The 20,442-nt window shown below is 42.7% G+C and overlaps 3 protein-coding genes across 5 annotated transcripts in view; 2 read left to right on the top strand and 1 right to left on the bottom strand.

Annotated features, from left to right (window-relative positions):
• LOC101172629 (zinc finger protein 436-like) overlaps positions 1-20,442 on the bottom strand; it is a 1,005,429-nt gene that overhangs the window by 377,729 nt on the left and 607,258 nt on the right. The window lies entirely within an intron of this gene.
• LOC110016657 (zinc finger protein 502-like) overlaps positions 1-20,442 on the top strand; it is a 970,715-nt gene that overhangs the window by 287,207 nt on the left and 663,066 nt on the right. The window lies entirely within an intron of this gene.
• On the top strand, positions 1,877-18,669 carry LOC110013466 (NACHT, LRR and PYD domains-containing protein 12-like). 2 transcript variants are annotated; one of them, XM_023962013.1, is made up of 11 exons: positions 1,877-2,025; positions 2,400-2,537; positions 2,620-2,796; positions 3,057-3,149; positions 3,222-3,338; positions 3,869-3,988; positions 11,830-11,908; positions 12,070-12,268; positions 12,408-14,208; positions 14,305-14,478; positions 18,478-18,669. In XM_023962013.1, exons 2-11 carry the CDS (start codon positions 2,452-2,454, stop codon positions 18,653-18,655), a joined length of 3,024 nt encoding a protein of 1,007 aa, XP_023817781.1. In that variant the 5' UTR covers positions 1,877-2,025; positions 2,400-2,451; the 3' UTR covers positions 18,656-18,669. The 2 variants fall into 2 exon arrangements, with proteins under 2 accessions (XP_023817781.1, XP_023817785.1); XM_023962017.1 differs by lacking the exon at positions 3,869-3,988 and having other exon boundaries at positions 1,880-2,025.

Genomic DNA, 20,442 nt, shown 5'->3' on the forward strand with positions numbered 1-20,442 from the left:
AACCTTGAGCCAGACTGATAGATCGGCACATACCTGCTGCCAGAGAGCCTGGATAGGCGTGCAGAACCACAGTGCGTGCATGTAACTGTCGGGTAGATTACTTTCACAGTGCTCACAAATGTCTGAGTTACTGAGACCCATCTTGAACATCCTCTGTCCAGTGTAGTAAATTCTGTGAAGAGTTTTAAAGTGGATTAGCTGTAGATTTGGACTTTTTGTCAGTTTAAAGGTGTTTAGGCAAAGTTCTGACCAGAAGCTTTCATCTGTGCTGATGTTCAAATCTGCATCCCATTTTGTTATTGGAAGAGAAATATTATCTAAATAACATAAAAGTTTGTATATTTTGGAGAGAGTTTTATTCATTGAAACATTTATCAAAGAAGTAACTGCTTCTGGTAGCTTTAAATCAATGTCTTTGTATTTAAACTTTTTAGTAATATTGATTTAAGTTGCTGATATTCCAATAAGTTATTTATTCCATGTTTGTCTTTTAGTCCCTGGGGAGTTATGAATCTCCTATCAATAATTAGGTGCTCTAGTTGTTTTATGCCCCCTGCTTGCCAAGCTGGGAAGTGTATCATTTTTTTTGTTTATAAGGATGTCCGGGTTGTTCCAGATGGGTGTCATTTTGCACAGTTGAATTGATGATTTTGATATTTGAGAAATTCCCACCAGGCTGTTAAAGTGGTGTTTATATTAATAGTTTTGAAACAGTCCCGTTTTTTAACTGTTTGGCTAATAAACGGTAGATCTGACAGGTTGATTTTTCCCACATAACGCCTGTTCCAAGTCTAACAGTGAGTTGGTTTCTGGATTATTTTTTAACCATTTTAAGATGTATTTTAATCTATTTGCAAGAAATTTTTGTGGAATATTTGTGGAAGTTTGATAATTCTAAGCCTCCACAGCTTTTTGCAGATTTTAAAGTTTTTAGACTAATTCTTGCAGGTTTATTGTTCCATAAAAAGCTTGATATGGATGAGTCTAATGTTTTGAACCATTTTAATGGCGGTTGTGTGGGAATCATTGAGAATAGATAATTAACTTTGGGTAAGATTTTCATTTTAACCGTGGCTACCTTGCCCATAAGGGACAGAGGCAGGTTGGTCCAGCGTGTTAGATCGTCCTGTATGCTTTCCAGTAATGGGGTGTGGTTTAGCTGCACCAGTTATGATAGTTTGGGGGAAAAGTAGATACCCAGATGTTTGATATTTCCTGATTTAAATGGTATTGTGAGTCTTTGCTCCGCATTACTGTTCAGTGTTGATAAAACAGACTTATTCCAGTTAATGGAGTAGTCTAATATGGAGGAGAAATCATTAATGATTATTGCTGTTTCATTTACAGAATGTAAATTACTTAAAAACAGTAGTATGTCATCTGTGTAGAGACTTATTTTATGATGGCTGTGTTTAGTTTTAATTCCTTTAATGCTCTCATTCTGTCTTATTGCTGCAGCTAGAGGCTCAATAAATATAGCAAAAAGAGAAGGAGAGAGTGGGCAACCCTGTCTGGTTCCTCTCCCGAGAAAAAACCTGTTGGAAGTCTGTTTATTAGTTCTAACTGATGCATTGGGGTTATGATATAATATTTTGATCCAATTGATGAATGATTCTCCAAACCCAAACTTATGGAGGGCAGCAATAAGGAGCTTCCAATTTACTCTATCAAAAGCTTTTTCAGCATCCAATGATAGTATGTTCATTTCCTGGTTTTTAATGGTGGCAAAGTCTATTATATTAACAAGTCTGCGGACATTGTCATCCTATTGTCTGTCCGGGTCGAGTGTGCATACACAGGATCACCATCTTTGGTGAGGACAACAACCTTGATCTCAACATAAAAAAACAAAAGAAATGATTGTGTATTACAGAAGGAAAGCCCCGTCAAATCAGCCGCTCATCATCAACAGGACTGTGGTGGAGCGGACCGACTGCCACCAGATGCTGGGTCTCCAGATTACTGACAGACTCAGCTGGGAAAGAAAAACTGTTGCCACAGTGAAGAAAGCCCAGCAAGGGCGAGGTAATTGGGCTGAAACGCCCACGGGGAAGAGTAAACGCACTGCTAAACTGCCTCCCTGAAATTCTCCCAAGGTCGTTCATTAATGAACCTTGTTAGCTTTTGTTGTCCTTCTGTAATTTCACCCTGACTTGAGAGCTGTGTATGCAAAATTCCAGTGAACTTGTTTTATATGTACAAAGGCCAATAAACTCTTAATCTTAATAACCAGGATGACCAATTGTAACAACATTCCACACAGCCTGATTAGTCATTTCATCAGTTTAGTTGACACAAACAAACAAAATGTTTTTTATACCAGAGTACAGAGCTCAAAACCTCATCTGGTAACAATCAAGATGTCTGTCAGAGTTTAAGAAGACATGTGTCCTCTGCAGGTGAAGGTGGAAGGTGTGTGTGAGCTGATGTGGATGCAGTGAATCCAGCAGCATGGATCAGTGGGAGGAACCACAGGAAGGAGCCCCTTCCTCTGAAAGCAGAGATGGTAACCATGACAACCAGAGTAAAGCTCAGAGGTGAGATGAACATCTCCAACTGTCCATGATCTTCTCCATGTCAAAGCTCAGGACTCACACCGGCAACATTCATTCTTCACAGAAACCAACCTGGACCTGGACCTGGACCTGGACCTGGACCTGGACCTGGACCTGGATCTGGACCTGGACCTGGACCTGGACCTGGATCTGGATCTGGACCGAGCTTGGGGTCCAACAGGAGTGACAGACCAAAGGGTTATTTAAAGCAATCCAAAAACAGTTGTTTAAGAGTGAAACAGTAAGTGTTTGTATAAAAGTTTGTAATAAAGTACGTGTTTTGCATGCAACGGATGGACAATATTTGATCGATTTTTAGGTTTTTTCCTACAGTGACAATGCCTTCATGCAGTGTCACACAATTGTCAGAAGGGGGCGTTTGACCAGACTGTCTCACTGCAGATCAGTCTGTTGATCTGAGTTCAATAGTTCAACATGGAAGAGAATCTGATGATCATAGATATCAACAGGAATCATTTTTTGACAATGTTTTTTCATCAGGATGCAACAGCCATTTGTAACTGACTGTGGATCTGGAACGAGCCGTGTTTTCTCCAAGACTCACTTAAAAGACATCAGTTCAGGACTGGAAAGGTGAGTGTTTGTCAGAGGTAAAGTAGCATATCAGAGCTAAACAGCCACTCCAGCAACCTTCATTCTTCACAGGAACCAACCTGGATCTGGATCTGAATCTGGATCTGGATCCAGCTGTGGGTCTTTCAGGAGTGACATATCAAAGGATTTACCTATAAATTTCAAGGACATCCATCCAGGAGTGGAACAGTGAGTGTTTGTCAGAGTTAAAGGAGGCTGGATTCTAGTTCAGATGATCAACAGTTTTCAAATGAAGGACTTGAGGTCTGGTTCAGTTCTGGATCTCTCTGATCAGACTCACTTGGAGCATCATGTGTGATGAGATCTTTTCAGTTGAGTGTTCTGAGAGTCTCTGAGAGCAGAGATGTTGGAGAAGAAAACATGTTGACTGCTGACTCTGACTGACAGCAGCTCCAGTCTAATGAGAAGAATCACTGCAGACTCCTAGGATTCAGATTTTCATGCTTTCCAAACATCACATTGTTCTAGTTTGACTTTGTGCTATCAGAATTTCTACATTTCTACATGGAGAATTGGAATCATCTTCTCTAGAAAAAAGTCTGGATTGACTGACAGAAAATGCTGAAACCTGGAAACAGTTGATCCAAACATGTCATGTTATTCCAGACTAAACAGCTCAGTCTGTGTTCATGTCAAAGTCCATCTGCTGTTCATGAAGAAGCAGATCCTCCAACACTCTGATGGTTTGGTGTTTGCAGAGGTCAACAGGTCACACAGAGAGTCCAGTCTGTAGCCTCCAGCTGTGGACCCATGAAGAGTGACCGGTCCAAAAAACAGCCTCCATCCTTCATAACTGAACCAGGACCTTCAGACTCACAGTAAGAAGCAGTTTCTAGTGAACAGAGATCTGTTGATGAATCTTCTTCCACAGACAATGTTTAGATGGGATTTGATTGTTGGAGAGAAACCCAAACAGTAACTTTATCTGTAACGCTTTCTTTTACAGTACAGTACTTACAGTGTACTTAAGTGGTATTTACATGGTACTTATTGTGTAACTACTGGGTACTTTTAGGGTACTTACATGGTACTTTTTATGGAATTTACTGGGTACTTACAGTGTGTTTACATGGTACTTTCTATGGGACTTTACTGGGTACTTACATGGTACTTTTTGTGTCTACTCTGTACTTACATGATACTTACTGTGTATTTATATGGTACTATTTGGTTCATACCTATGTGGTACATACTGGGTATTTGTAATATTCTTACTGGGTATTTACATGTTGTGTAAAGGTGTCTTTTATGGTACTTACCACATGTAAGAACAAGGTAAGTACAAATAAAGTACCTTGACCTTAAGGTCTGCACTCGCTACATGTTTCATGGTATTTACCATGAATTTACCACAGAAATTACCCCTTAAGTACACTGAAACTGGACTGTAAAAGAAAGTCACCCCTATTTCCACTCAACTACATGGTACTTTTATTACTAAATACCGGGTTTGTTCACTTGAATATTACTTGGTACTTACCCCTTAAGTACAATGAAACTGTACTGTCAAAGAAAGTCAGCCCTATTTCCACTCTATTACATGGTACTTTCAGTAGTAAGTACTGGGTATGTTCACGTATTACCTTCCTGTCTAGTGTACATACACACTTGGTCTTCTGACCTCACCAAATGAGACAATGCTAACTTGTTGGTAAGGGTAAAGTAACTACATTGTAAAAACACACTCTGGCCTGATTACTTCTTGTAACATGAGGCAAATTTAAAGAGAAACAAGACAGCAGTGAAAATAACAATCTTTAATATGAAACATGTCTGCAGCATACAAAGAGTCATCACAATAACATTTGTTTTAAGTATGTAAGTCAAACCCAGCCTTAGAAATTTGGGTGTCATTTTTGACAGAGATATGTTGCTGGAGCAGTACTCCAAACAGCTGGTCAGGAACTGTTTCTTCGAGTTGATGAATATTTCTAAACTAAGGAAAATGGTGTCATATGAAGATCTAGAACTTCTTATTCATGCCTTTGTGTCTACATGGCTAGACTACTGTAACAGTCTGTTTTCCTGTCTAAATAAGGAGCATGTCTCGCCAGCAGCTGATCGAGAACTCTGCTGCCAGGATCTTGACCCCCACTAAGAAAAGTGGGGGGGTGTATTGCCAAGAGTCTGGCGATACGATATGCATCCCTATACACGCCCTGCGATACGATACGTATCCCGATATTTTACCGAAACATTTTCTTTGTTTTATTTAAATATGACTTTGAAAAAAACTCTACTTGAATTTTAATGTCTTCCACTGTAATAAAATGGTCAAATTCAGTTTATTTAATGATCACAATGCTAAGCACTGCAGCTGTATCTCATGTATATGTTGCGTTTACCAAAGCAAATTCGTAGTGCTTTTATTTTGGTAAGTTAAAATATGGAAGGGGAACAGTCAACATTGTCTGATTTGCAAAAACTATATATATATCTTTCTGTGTAAGAAAAACCAAGACTGAATGTTTTTTTAACCAATAAGTTTCTATTGGGGAAATAAAATGCTGTCTATTTCCAGCATTGCTTAATGTAGCTTATCCTGTAGTTTTAAATGGTTCAGGAGCCTGAATGGTGCTTCAAAAATAAAGGGGGGGGGGGGGGGGGCACAGATTCTCTCCAGAAACAATAAAGTGTGATGAATAGGCAGCAAGAAACAGTGTTGTTATGAGACATGAACTACTTCGTTTTTACTTGGGATGGCTACCAAACAGAAACTCTGAGCCATGTTGCTGCCAGTAAGATATAAAAAAGTGGATTGCTGTGCTTTTTAGCGGCTCAGATAAGTACGAGTGAACCACGGCAGCGGCTAATAGGCTAATGCGCTTAGCATCGGCTAAAATGCTATCGCCAAAGCGTGCCAAAGTTCTGCAAAACCTCCTGGCAATAGATTCTAGTTTAGTGACCTGATGGATCAGAGGTATGTGTACAATGCTCTGACAAAAGGCTGACATCATCAGATCGTGGCGAGGAGCGTTACCAGTTTACTTCCATGTGGGAGAAGCGTGGCTGCAAAGGTGCAGCAGAAAACAAAGCCCCTTTTTTGTCACATAAAGCAACTTTCCTTTGTTCTGTCCTGCTGCCTCATCATCACACTTTATTGTTTCTGGAAAGAATCAATGCCCCCCCCTTCTCTATTTTTAAGGCACCATTCAGGCTCCTGAACCATTTAAAAGTACTGGAAAAGCTACATTAAGCATGTTGAAAATAAACAGCATTTCATTTCCCCAATAGAAACTTATTGGTTAAGGAACATTCATTCTTTGTTTTTTCTTACACAGAAAAAAATGTTGTTGTGGAAATCAGACAATGTTGACTGTTCCCCTTCTATATTTTAACTTACCAAAATAAAAGCACTAAGAATTTGCTTTGGTAAACTGTTGAACTACAATGAATATCACTGCATGTTTTTTGAGGGGAACTATTTTGTGCAACGCAACGTTACATGCCTGTTTAAATAAAGGCAGAGCCACCTGCTACTATCTCTTCATGGGTGACAGGATTAATGGCTGCCGGAAAGTTGAAAGTGCCTCCAGTCTCGTTTGTAACTGTGAAACAGTTAATACTCCAGAGAGATGTCTGAACCAGGGAGCACAAGTAGGAGCTTGCACACAGCTCGGGAGCAGTCCGCTGCAGAAGATTCAACATATACGCAATACATGAATGAGATACAGTTGCAGTGCTTAACATTGGGATCATTAAATAAACTGAAATTGACCATTTTATTTCAGTGGAAGACATTAAAATTCAGGTTGAGTTTTTTCAAAGTCATATTCAAATAAAACAAAGAAAATGTTTCGGTAAAATATCAGGATATGTAGTGTATCGCGGGTGTGTATTGCCAGACTCTTGCCAATGCACACCTCCAGTAATTACACTCGACTTAGTAACCCTGGGTTAATGCACGTGAGTACATAATGACATTCTCAATGGATCGCAGATTTCCAGAGTCACCATGGAAATGCATGGAGAAAAAAAGAGAGCGCTACACTTCAGTGAGACAGAGTCTGAGATTTTAATGACAGCATATGAAGATTACATTCAGATCAAAAAAGTAATTCTGCTGCATCAGGAAAAAGAGTTTCTGCTTGGAGAAAAAGAATGGACAAAGCCTGACCAGAGCTCTTCTAGGGCCGGCGTTTGGGGGTGGGGGCCTGGGCTTGCCCCGGGGGGTGCGACGCTTTCTGGCTCCTCTCTCTCTGTGTGGGGTGGGTAGTGCCGGGCCTGGGGTGTCGGTGCCTCCGGGGGTGGGGCCCCTGGGCTGGGTGGGCCTGGCCCCCCTGCTGGGGGGTGGGGGTGGGGGGACAGCTGTTTGACCACCGGGGGACAGTCTATCAGCTGTCCCCAACTTACCCCCTTCCTCATATAACCTCATATTAGGGTGAGGGGGTGGGGGGTCTAGCCTGCGATGCGCCTTGGGGGGAGCTACTTGGCAGTGGCCCCCCTCCTATGGTTGCCGTATGGAGTGGGCCCCCCCTCTTTCGGTTTTATTTGCACCTTAGATATGTAGGGTCCTTGGTAGGGGGGGTGCTTGGACATCACTGCCAGCAAGCAGCAGATGTCCTCCTAGCACCCTACCCGCCAATTTCAACCGCACCTTAGACATTTAGGGCCCCTTGGTGGGGAGGGTGAGGGGACGTCACTGTGATTAATAGGAGATGTCCCCTTAGTGCCCTACTTGCCAATTTTAACTGCACCCCCCTTAGTACACACACCCCTCCCCCTTCAATATATACATTCCAACATAAACACACACACATGCACACACACACCCTCTCAAACACACATACACGCACACACATTTTGCAAGGAAGGTGGGACCTGGGTCCATCTGTCCCCTACCCCTTCCCTGGTGGGGGGTGCGGGCCCCTTGGCGACGGCGGCCGTGCCCCCTGGGTGCCGGTCTCCTGGGCCCGGCGGTGCTCTCTCCGCGCGGTGGGGGGGTTCACATTACACCTGAGCCGGGGGTGTTCGTGTCCCTGGGGGGTGGGTCCTGGTCCTTGCCCCTGAGCGCTGGGCCCCGCCAAACTTCCAACTGTGGCCGAGCCTGGTCGGGCCATATTTACAACAACGCTTGTGGGCCCCTTTTTTTTCCCCGGGGTTCCCCCCTCCTGGGCGGGGGCAGCGGGCCCCTGCCTTGCTCCTCCCTGGACCAACCGTGGGCCGGGTGGGTGGCTGCCTGGAGTGCGGAGCGGGTCTCCCTTGGGGGGTCCTGGCTCGTACCTGGGGTTGGGGCAGGGGGATGCCCGGAACTCCTGGGTGGTGGTGGGGTGCTCGTCTGGGGCTGTGGGCGTCCATCTCCGGTGGGGCCCTGGGTTGGGCTCTCCCGGCGCGGCTGCTTTCCTGGTTGGGCTAGGGCGGCGCTCTCTTTCCCTCCGCGCCTCCCTGCTCTCTGGCTCTGGGGGCCTCGCAGCGGTCCTGCTGGCCCTGGCCTGGGTGGCGGTCTTTGTCGCCCGGGGGGCGGTTGTTCCCTGCCGTTCCCGTGTGGCGTTGGGGGGATTCCGGCTGCCGCTGCGGCGGGGGTCTGGGTGTGGGGGTGGCTGGGCGCTCCTCCTTCTTTTCACATTCCACCATCCATTTTAGAAGAACATAAACACTCACCTGAGCACAGGTGTTAGCTGACCTTTGCACTAATAGTTTGCATGATTGAATGAATGAAAGATTTCACACTAGTTGGTTTAAAGGCATAGGTATGCGTATGTGAACACTTTCTGTTTTGTGTACATGTTGACATGTGGACATTTTTGCAGCTAGCAGGTATGTTGATAACATTTCAGTGTGTGTGGACAGGCCCCGCCCTTTTTGTACTACATTTTAACCTTACCGTAATGATTAACAACCAGTAAATGTCAGGTTCGCAGAGATACCAAAGGTTCAGAAATGAAAATGCCAGGCAAAAGTATAGTTTAAAAACTTTTATACAGCGAAAAATGTTGTATTAATACAGTTGTCCAGTCTTGATCTATAAAAAATAGTTAAAACCCAACCCGAGTAAAATGGTTAAAAATACGGCTGGGACAACAGACTAAACAATTAAATAAAAGAATCGGTCAGAATAAAAATAGAAAAAAAAATACAACTGGGTCAACAATCAACAAAATAATAAAATCCACCAGGATAAAACAGTTTTAAAAACGGTAAGGCTGGATCAGCAGTCCAAATAAATAAATTAAAAAGAGCTTTCAATCCCAGCTAAGTCTTAAGAGGGAAGAATCTGGTAGGAGCAGAGCTCAGTGTAGACAGGTCCAGCGCAGCTCCTCTAGTTGCAGCCTTTGGCCCTGCGACGTTCATTAGCTGAGAAATCGCGTTGAATAGTTCCTCCCACACAGCGCGTCACGTCCAGGGCTCGTCTTCTTCTCTACCGATCCCGTCAAAGTCCTCACTTGCCTCGGATGTTTGAATTCTTCCAGTGAGCGCGCCTCCGTGTAGCTCTGCTGGGTCTCCGTGCAGTTCCTTCTCTCATGCTCTTCCTCGTCGGAGCTTTGCCGTTCCCCTGCTCTCGCCTGCCCTCTGGCTTTTAAGAGAGGGCATGACGCCCACAGCCAATCGTATGGGGTTGGGGAGGGGTTTCCCCATTAGTCCTTTTTTGTCCCTGTAAGTCCTTCCACCCGGTAATAATTGACCAAATCACAGCAAACCAAAACATCACCGCACACAGAAAAACAAAACAAAGAAACAAACAAAGCATGCACCAAATTTGGGAAAAAAGGTAAACCCTCCGACATAAACCTGTCTACTCTATGCTTGGTCTTACCCCCATCTCACTATCACCCCCCCCCCCCCTTTCTCTAACATCCCTCTCTTCTTCCCCTCTTTCCTTTTCCGTCCGGTCCAACACCAGAAATTTTCAAACATGGTTGAAATTAATAAAGTTTGGCCTCAATTACAAAAGGGGTTTATCCAGACATACCTCTGGTTTGTCTGAAGATTAGCAACCCCTCTTGTTAAAGTAAAATATGTCCAACAGCTAGGCCCTCAGCTCTCATCTGCTTGCCTAGCTGTTGGACAGGACAAGTTAAAAAAAAAAAAAAAAAAAAAAGAATGGACAAAGCAAACACACAAGTTTCTATCTCATTTCTATTTTCATTGTGACGCAGATGTATCAATATAAATATCTGGATAAATTATCCAACTTTGTCAACTTAAATGAATTACTTCTATTAGTATCAAGTAATTGAGTTAAATGTATTTATCCTGATTTATTACATTTATCCAATTCAATTATTATTTTTTCAACTACAAAATACAAATTTTTCTAATTAAATGTCATATTACTCCAATTCAATTAAATGTTTTTCTATCTTAATTTATCGTACTTCTTGAACCCTCACATGTCTAAGTGTGAGCCTGCAGATATACTAATTTTAATAACAAATAAAATGAAGATACAACATAAATTCACAACATGAAATCAAATACCATTTCCCCAACTTTAACATTAACATACAAGACAGTAGGGGTGCTTAATAAACTCATTATCCTCCTACCCTCCCTCTCATTCATGGTGCAGAAAGAATGAAACACAATAGGACAAATAACTAGACAATACACCGTAAAACAGCTAAACAACTAAACACATTTAGTCAAAAACATATTTAAACCCAAATCTGTCCAGACAGGCAAATTCAATTCAATTTTATTTGGGAGCCCTGGGCTGAGGGGACCCAGGCCCTATGCTTGGGGGGGCTGGGGGATGGCTGACCACCAGAAGAAAGTCTACAAGCTGTCTCCGACTTACCCCCCTTGCCAAGCCATTTACGGATGAATTTTTTTTTTCTGTGGATGATGTAATCTCACACAACCTCAGGGGCCACATCAAGCGTGGATAGAGGATGAATTGGTAGCACCACACTTTGAATTTTCCTGGGAGGTGGCTTTTGTCAATCCTCTCCTGTCCGTCCGTAAGCTGGAGCATGATGGTGGCTGGCATGTGGGTGTCATACAGCTCGCTGTATACAGTCTTCCCAAGCTTCGCACTGGTTGCTCAGCCAACAATGGAATTCTTTCTCCATTCACTGTAAAGGGGTGTGGTCATTCCTCACCCCCTTCCAGATCGAGAGACTGCGAGACTTTGAGGGTTTGGTTCTCATTCTTGCCCATCCAAGGAGATCTTCAAACCTCTTCAGGAACCTGGTAGTACATGGCGCTGTTTGCAGCAGGCTTGTTACATCATCCATGTAACTCCGCAAGGCTGGTAGTCGCTGGCCTGACTGTGACTTTATCCCTCGCCCCATCTGCCTACCACCAATCAGAATGACCTTGAAGGCTGCCATGAAGATGATGGTAGAGATTGAGCAGCCCATTACGATTCCTTTCTGTAGATGGTGCCAGCTGGTGGTAGCATCCTGTGTGGTGTAACATACTTGGAAACTGCTGAAATAGTTGCATATTAGTCTCTGGATACAAATTGGGATTGAGAATAATTCTAAGGCAAGGGTGACCGGTCAAAGCGTGGTCTCATCGACTTTACATCATCTTCCGGTACAGATAGGTGAGCTATTTGTCAATGTTCTTTCTAACCGACATTTCTGTCTTCATGTGTGCAGCAGTGAGTGTTGGAGCTTTTCCACAAACACAGAATAGATCTAGTAGATTCTACTGAGTGTTTGCAGGACACCAGTGGGTCCAGTAGGATCTGATTGTTGCTGATTGTCCACAGACTGGACCAGCAGAGCTCAGAGACTCCCAGTGGTCCGTCTGTCCAGCAGCATCAAACACAGCTGGACTCCATCTTTCTGGTCTGTACATGAACAACAACTACTTTCCCATCGTTCTGTCCACAGTCGTTTCCATGCTGCACTTTGGACACCAGTGGACTGTCAGTGTGTCCAACATGGAGCTGATGTTTGGCTCCATGACTTCACTCTGATTGGCTCATTCATCTGGAATTCTGTTGCAGCTGCTGGAGGACAACATTGTCAATTTTATCAAGAAGGAGCTGAAGAAGATCCAGAAGCTTCTGAGTCACAGGGAGGATGAGGAGGAGCTGGAGGATGAAGATGACGAGCAGAGGAGCAGCAGAGAGTCAGTGATGAAGATCACAGTGAACTTCCTGAGAAGAATGAAGCAGGAGGAGCTGGCTGATGGACTGCAGAGCAGTAAGAGGATTTCTCTGAAGGTTTCAGCTGCTGAGAAATGAGGATTTACTGATGTCTGAACACATGGAACCACAGGGATTCAAACCCTCATCATTCAGGGCTGCAGAGAGTTGATTTACTGTTAATTGTCTTCATTCAGGTTTGACTGCCGCAGTATGTCGACATAAAGTCCAATCTGGTCTGAAGAAGAAGTTCCAGTGTTTGTTTGAGGGGATGGATAAAGCAGGAAGCCCAACCCTTCTGAATGAGATCTACACAGAGCTATTCATCACAGAGGGAGGAAGAGGAGAGCTGAATGAAGAACATGAGGTCAGACAGATTGAAGCAGCATCCAGGAAAGCAGACGGAGAAGAAACAAGCATCAGACAAGAAGAGCTCTTCCAACTCCCAGCTGGAAGACCAGAACCAATCAGAACCGTGATGACTAAGGGAGTGGCTGGCATCGGGAAAACAGTCTTAACACAGAAGTTCACTCTGGACTGGGCTGAAGGCAAAGCCCACCAGAACCTCCACTTCACATTTCCATTCACTTTCAGAGAGCTGAATGTGCTGAAAGAGGAGAAGTTCAGCTTGGTGGAACTTGTTCATCACTTCTTCCCTGAAACCAAACAAGCAGGAATCTGCAGCTTTGAAGACTTCCAGGTCCTCTTCATCTTTGATGGTCTGGATGAGTGTCGACTTCCTCTGGACTTCCACAAGACTCGGATCCTGAAGGACCCTAGAAAGTCCACCTCAGTGGCTGATCTGCTGACAAACCTCATCAGGGGGAACCTGCTTCCCTCTGCTCGCCTCTGGATAACCACACGACCTGCAGCAGCCAATCAGATCCCTCCAGGATATGTTGACATGGTGACAGAGGTCAGAGGGTTCAATGATCCACAGAAGGAGGAGTACTTCAGGAAGAGGTTCAGAGATGAAGAGCAGGCCAGCAGGATCGTCTCCCACATCCAGAGATCCAGAAGCCTCCACATCATGTGCCACATCCCAGTCTTCTGCTGGATCACTGCTACAGTTCTGGAGGATCTGCTGAAGAGCAGAGAGGGAGGAGAGCTGCCCAAGAGCCTGACTGAGATGTACATCCACTTCCTGGTGGTTCAGGCCAAAGTCAAGAAGGTCAAGTATGATGGAGGAGCTGAGACAGATTCTCACTGGAGTCCAGAGAGCAGGAAGATGATGGAGTCTCTGGGAAAACTGGCTTTTGAGCAGCTGCAGAAAGGAAACCTGATCTTCTATGAATCCGACCTGACAGAGTGTGGCATCGATATCAGAGCAGCCTCAGTGTACTCAGGAGTGTTCACACAGATCTTTAGAGAGGAGAGAGGCCTGTACCAGGACAAGGTCTTCTGCTTCATCCATCTGAGTGTTCAGGAGTTTCTGGCTGCTCTTCATGTCCACCTGACCTTCATCACCTCTGGACTCAACCTCATGGAGGAACTGAAGAAAAAAACCTTAAAGATTTTCAAACTGAAACAAAGCAATCGAATGTGGTTGTACCAGAGTGCTGTGGAGAAGGCCTTACAGAGTCCAAACGGACACCTGGACTTGTTCCTCCGCTTCCTCCTGGGTCTTTCACTGCAAACCAATCAGAGTCTCCTACGAGGTCTGCTGACTCAGACAGGAAGTAGCTCACTGACCAATCAGGAAACAATCCAGTTCATTAAGGAGAAGTTCAATGAGGATCTGTCTGCAGAGAAAAGCATAAACCTGTTCCACTGTCTGAATGAACTGAACGATGGTTCTCTAGTGGAGCAGATCCAACAGTTCCTGAGGTCAGGACGTCTCTCTACAGAGAAACTGTCTCCTGCTCAGTGGTCTGCTCTGGTCTTCATCTTACTGTCATCAGAAGAAGATCTGGAAGAGTTTAACCTGCAGAAATACTCTGCTTCAGACGAGGCTCTTCTGAGGCTGCTGCCAGTGATCAAAGCCTCCAACAAAGCTCTGTAAGAACTCTCAGGAAAATCACCATCAGTCAACAAATGAATCTGAGTGGAAACATGAAAGATTCAATAACTGCTGTCTGTCTTTGCTTTCTTCAGACTGAGAGACTGTAATCTGTCAGAGAGAAGCTGTACAGGTCTGTCCTCAGTTCTCAGCTCTCAGTCCTCCAGACTCAGAGTTCTGGACCTGAGTGTCAACAAGCTGCAGGATTCAGGAGTGAAGCTTCTGTCTGCTGGACTGGAGAGTCCAGACTGTAAACTGGAGACTCTCAGGTCAGGTTTCATTCAAATGTTGATTCTATACAAGAAGTTCTGTCTTTTTTTCTGTGTTTCAGGATTAAATGTTAAATAGACGACAGTGCAGAGGTAACAGCAGAGGACTGTTGCATTGAAGTAAAAAGAAAACATTCTTCATGAGTTAAAAATCCTGGTTTTTCCTTATCTGATGGTTACAAATGTTATAGTGTTTTTTTTCACCAGACTTTCCTGGAGTCCCTAAACCCATCCAGGTATTGATATCTGGAAGAAGTTCATGTTCTGTGTTCTTTGAAGGAAAACATGAATCCATCCCCGAACTGCAGGTTTCAATGGACAGTTACAGAGATTTTTGACCCACAGAGCAGCAGCTCCTTCTGAAGAGATATGAGGAGGTCAAACTGCAGCAGACTGACAGGTCTTTCCCATAGACCTGGTTCTGGTGATTATTCAGAACCAAGCTTGAATCAGAACCAGGTCTTTTATTTCTAATCTTTTATTTCTAATCTCAAAATTAGTTTCCTTCATCTATGCTGTTTTTGGGTGAAGAACCTCTGTAGGTAGTTTATGTTCAAGACTGGGGGCGGAGCTACCTGGCCAAAGGACTACTCTTAGATCAACGAACCAAGAAACTGAAAAAGATCCTAAAAGATTTCTGGGATCAGAAATGGGACTTTGGGAGCAGCAGACTCTGTGGACCTCACTTAATGTTTCGAGCTCCATTGCATACTGTAATACAGCTTAAGAACATCCTAAATTTGAGGTTTCCACCTGGCAATACAGTTTTCAAACATCTATAATCCAATAATTTGTACTCCATTCTGATGCTAACATATTGGTTAATTCAAGTAAGAAATCTCATTGAAACTCGGAGGAGGATTAAAGCCCCATCACTTTCGGTGCAGAGTAGGTACGTGGAGTGCAGTTGTCATTGCAGCTCCAGATCACGGAGGGCAGGGCAACAATCTGCAGGGAAGCTGCAGGACAAGCAGAGACTGTGGCACTTTTAAGCCATCCGACTTTGTCGAGGGTTTAAAATCATCCGCCAGAAACTGAATTGCTGACCGAGGAGTATGGGTCGTGGGCTCAGAAAGCGATGCATAAATAAAGACAAAGCTGTATTAGTCCTGGCAATGAATATATAAATAACTTAGAACTGATCAGTTCAGAATGATCGAGATAAAGGGTATAAAAGTCTTTTTTTTTAAAGAACAATTATGAGAAGGTGAAATCAAGCAGTGAGTTTAAAGAGAAGGTTCTGTTGTGTATTCATTGCACAGAGCACAGATTCCAACAAGAATTGACAGTTAAATATGGAACTTGCCGTAATAATAACACCAACATTTTTTTAATATGTACCAATAGTAAGAGACAAGTAACCTTTTGTCATTTCATGAGGGACGCACCTTCGGAAAGCCATCGAGGAGCAGGCGAATAGAAGGTTATCCAAGGTCGAAGGAGATTACGTAGATGAGAAAAGTCGACATCTCACGTAGCAATGGACGGCAGCTCGGCTGGATTTGATGTTTTGTACTTGATATCAGAGGTTCTCAAATAGGTGGACAACAAGAGCACAGATAACTTAAATATCAATTGGCAAAAGGGGTGTCTGGATACTACAATGAAGAACAATTTGAGATAGATGAGGGATCATAGGTTTGAAAATATTTAATCTGGGCTGAACCTCATGCATTTAGAGGCGGATGACAATAAGTCTCTAAATGGAGATACTCTTAGTCAAGTGTCATATGCTTGAAAGCAGGGCAGACTGAGGATTGGCTCATGGACACAAATTTTTAAACAAAAGAAGAAAAGGAAAGGAGAAGAAGAAAGGAGAGAGGGGCAGAAAGTTGGAGACACAGGGCGTTCCTGGATGGCGAACTAGTTGATCTATTTTTTGCTTCGCTCCTGCTTTAAAAAAAAGTTGTGTAGAGATACATAGCGACCACCCTTGCTTTCCAAAGTATCATCTTGAATATTTTCTAATTTTCTAATGGCCATGGCGAAAAAGACTGAATGTTCAGCCAGTGGCGGTTTTTGATATGGGCGATGTGGGCGGTCGCCCAGGGCGGCACTTCATAGGGGGCGGCATTTGCCGTGACCAATGCGTTACACATAATGTGCTACTATATTCAAAGAGGAAGCTTAGAGCTCTTAATTTGAAATTGCTTCAGCTGCCGACACTTAACACTTTTATTTTGACACATCAGACTCTTAAGAAGCTCGTCATCCTATTTCACCTTCACACTTATGGTGCAAAAAAGAAGACCATTTTTTATGGATTGAGTTTTTTTGGAGAATTTCTACTGTTGGTGTTGCACAAATTTAGGGAAATGCCAAATATGTTTGGAGTAATCCCACTGATGAGTTCTATGATTTAGTCTTTAATGTTTTATAATACCTAAACATATTAATCACAATAAGTTTTTTTTAGATCTAATCCCTCTGATATGTTTCACAAAGACACACACAGGACGTCACACATTAAGAAATTATGGTAACACTTTATATTAAGATTCCTTAACAAGCTTTGTTAACACATTAACAAGCATTATAAATTAATTTATAGGGTGTTAGTAAGACATTTATTAGTACAATAAGTCTAATAAGGTTTATTAAATTACTTAGTTAACACATTTACAAGCATTATTATTAGGATGTTTTCAAAATGCTAATGATGCATTTACTGATATCATAGGTGCTTAACAAATGTGTCAGTGTTAATAAGCTTAATAGGATTTATTAACAACCTTTGTTAACAAATTAAGAAGTATTATTATTGTTTGGGGTTCTAGTAAGATATTTATTAGCATTATAGATGCCTGACACAAGCCTAAGTGTTCATAAGCTTAATAAGTTTTATTAACTAACGTAACAAATTAATAGGCTTTATTAATGTGTCAGATGCTAGTAAGATATTTATTAGCATTATAGATGTCTTGCAAATACCTGAAAGTGTTAATAAGTTTTATTAACATCTACAGTCAGACCATTGTCTTCTAAATCCATATTACTAAACTGCTTATAAGTTTTACAAATGTATTAATTAACTTTGTTAATAGTTTATTAATTGTTTTGCAGCACCCCATCTAAAGTGTGGATGTTTTTTAATACAAACAACCACAAAGCATAAAGATTGTAAAAAGAACTTTATGACATTAAAACAGACTAAACATACACAAATTGTTCTGTAAAAGATATATAAAAATTTAATTCAGACAAATAAAAAATTTTTTTAAACATATATACTGTTGTTGGATGACTAGCATCATAGCTAAAAGGTTCAGCGCACTGTCTAGTGGGTCTAGATGACCCAACTCCCAATGTTAAAATGCCCAGGATAGCACAAGGGTTAACATATTATAAGGAGTTTATTTTCATACTGACATACTCAGTTTTCCTTGTTTCATGTACTTTATTTTATTTACAGTAGGTCAGTTTGTGCTGTTTGTAGACTGATTTGGAATATGAATCAGCAACAGAATAAATGTGGAACATCTGCCAAGTGGAGTCAAATCTCTTTCTCCTCCTCCTTGTATCATGACCGACCCCCCTCCCCCCCATCTTGTTTTCTTTTAAACTCATACCCCGAATCAGTGACACAGTCCTCCGTCCTCACAGTCCTCCATCCTCACAGTCCTCCCTAACAAGGAGTTAGGGAGTAGGGTGGGAATTTGGACACAGTCTGTGTTTCATTATTTAGTTTTTGAAATTTCACATTTTTTAAATCAAAGCTTTAAATCTATGGGATTTAAATATGTAGTCATGAATGATTCATGATGATCAACGACATTTCAATTTCTCGTCTGTTTTCACTTCATTTCAAGTCAATTCTAATATATTGCATTTTCATTCATGATCATGTTTTTGGGTCCAAATCCAAAAGAAATGAAAAAACAGTTAAAATGTCATCTATTAGTCTGTCATCAGGGCTGGTCCCACCTGAATGAATGGACCAACTTCCTGGACCTCCAGCTGCATCACTGCTCCTGAACACACTTTTCTGTCTGATTGCAGATTGAAGAATTGCAGTTTGTCAAAGATCAGCTGTAAAGCTCTGGTCTCAGCTCTGAAGAAAAACCCGTCTAATCTGACAGAACTGGACCTGAGCTACAACAACCTACAGGATTCAGGAGTTCTTCATTTGTGTGGTTTTCTGGAGAGTCCAGACTGCAGACTGCAGACTCTGAGGTGAGTAAAGAAGCTGAACTCCCTGAAATATGAGAAGAACTGATCAGATGAAGAGCTTTCTGATGTTGATTGATAGAAACTGATCTGTTTCAATCAGGATCTTGTAAATCAGGATCTCCAACCTATTATAGAACACTGATCCATCTCCAACCTATTATAGAACACTGATCCATTTCATGTCAGAAAAATGTTCACAGATCGGCCTGTAGAAATTTCAAGTTGGCATCAAAATTAGTTTTAGCTCCAGTTTCCAGAAAACCATTCAAAGGATTCTACATCAAATCTATTTGAAGAAAATAGTTTGAAAAGATCTTTAAATATTCAATGTAGAACAGACACTTCCTTTGGATGTCACTAGTACAACAAAAACAGACAAAGTGTTGTGTTCTGAAACTGCTCTGCTTAAGTTCCTCTGTCTCGTCTGGTGTGCCCCAAGGTTCTGTCCTTGGTCCTCTTCCTTTCATTAACTATCTTCTACCCCTTGGAAATATTTTCCGTAAATGTAATCTTAATTTTCATTGTTTTGCCGATGTCACCCAGCTATATGTATCAAGCAAACCTGACTCCTCTCTTCCACCCTCTTCCCTCCACTCCTGTCTATCTGAAATCAAAAACTGGTTCACCTTAAACCTTCTAAAAACTCAATAGTGATAATAATAATAATAATAATAGTAATAAAGACAATAACAACAATAGCTACTTCTTGTCGGTTCCAAATCCACCCTCTCCAAAGCCACAAGTGTTACTCTTTCCATTGACTCATCTTAAGATAGAGAGATAAGATAAGATAAAGCTTTATTGTCATTGTAAAATCACACTAAGTACAACAGTACAACCCAGTGTCCTGGGTGTGTCGGCAGTCTTTAATGATGGTGCCCCCCCTCCCAAGACAGCGAGTGCTGTAGAGGTCCTTCAGTGAGGGAAGAGGGTAGCCAATGATCTTTTGGGCAGTGTTTATGACCCTCTGTAGGACCTTCTTGTGTGCCATGGTGCAGCTAGAAAACCACACAGAGATGCAGTATGTTAGCACACTCTCAATGGACCAACGGTAGAAGGCGACCAGCAGCTCTCTCTTCAGGTTGACCCTCCTGAGGATCCTCAGGCAGTGAAGATGCTGTTGGGCCTTTTTCATTACCTCTGTAGTGTTTGAGCTCTATTGGACGTCTTCATCAATGTGCACACCGAGGTACTTGAAGCTTGGCACTCTCTTCACACACTCCCCATTAATGACAATGGACTGCAGATCTGACTTCTTCCTCCTGAAGTCCATGATCAATTCTCTTGTTTTTGAGGTATATAGGACCAAATTGTTGTCTGCACACCACCCCACCAGCCTCTGGATCTCATCCCTGTATGCTGTCTCATCACCACCAGAGATAAGCCCCACCACCGTTGTGTCATCGGCAAACTTAATGACTATATTGTCTGGGTGTGTGCTGACACAGTCATACATGTACAGTGTGTACAGCAGAGGACTCAGCACACAGCCTTGTGGGGAGCTGGTGTTTAAACTCTGGGCTGTGGAGAGATGAGGACCCACTCTGACTCTCTGTGCTCTATCAGAGAGAAAGTCTCTGATCCAACAGCAAGTGGTGAGAGGAAGTCCAACATTCGACAATTTTGCTGACAGTCTGTCCGGCATTAATTGTATTAAATGCGGAGCTAAAGTCGACAAAGAGCAGCCTACCATAACTCCCTTGTGTTTCCGGGTGGGAAATGGTGGTGTGGAGCGCTGTCGATCTGTTAGCTCTGTATGCAAACTGTAGTGGGTTGAGTGTGGGTGGGAGGTAG

This window comes from Oryzias latipes, chromosome 2 (genome assembly GCF_002234675.1).
Source record: "Oryzias latipes chromosome 2, ASM223467v1".
Taxonomy (NCBI): Eukaryota; Metazoa; Chordata; class Actinopteri; order Beloniformes; family Adrianichthyidae; genus Oryzias; species Oryzias latipes.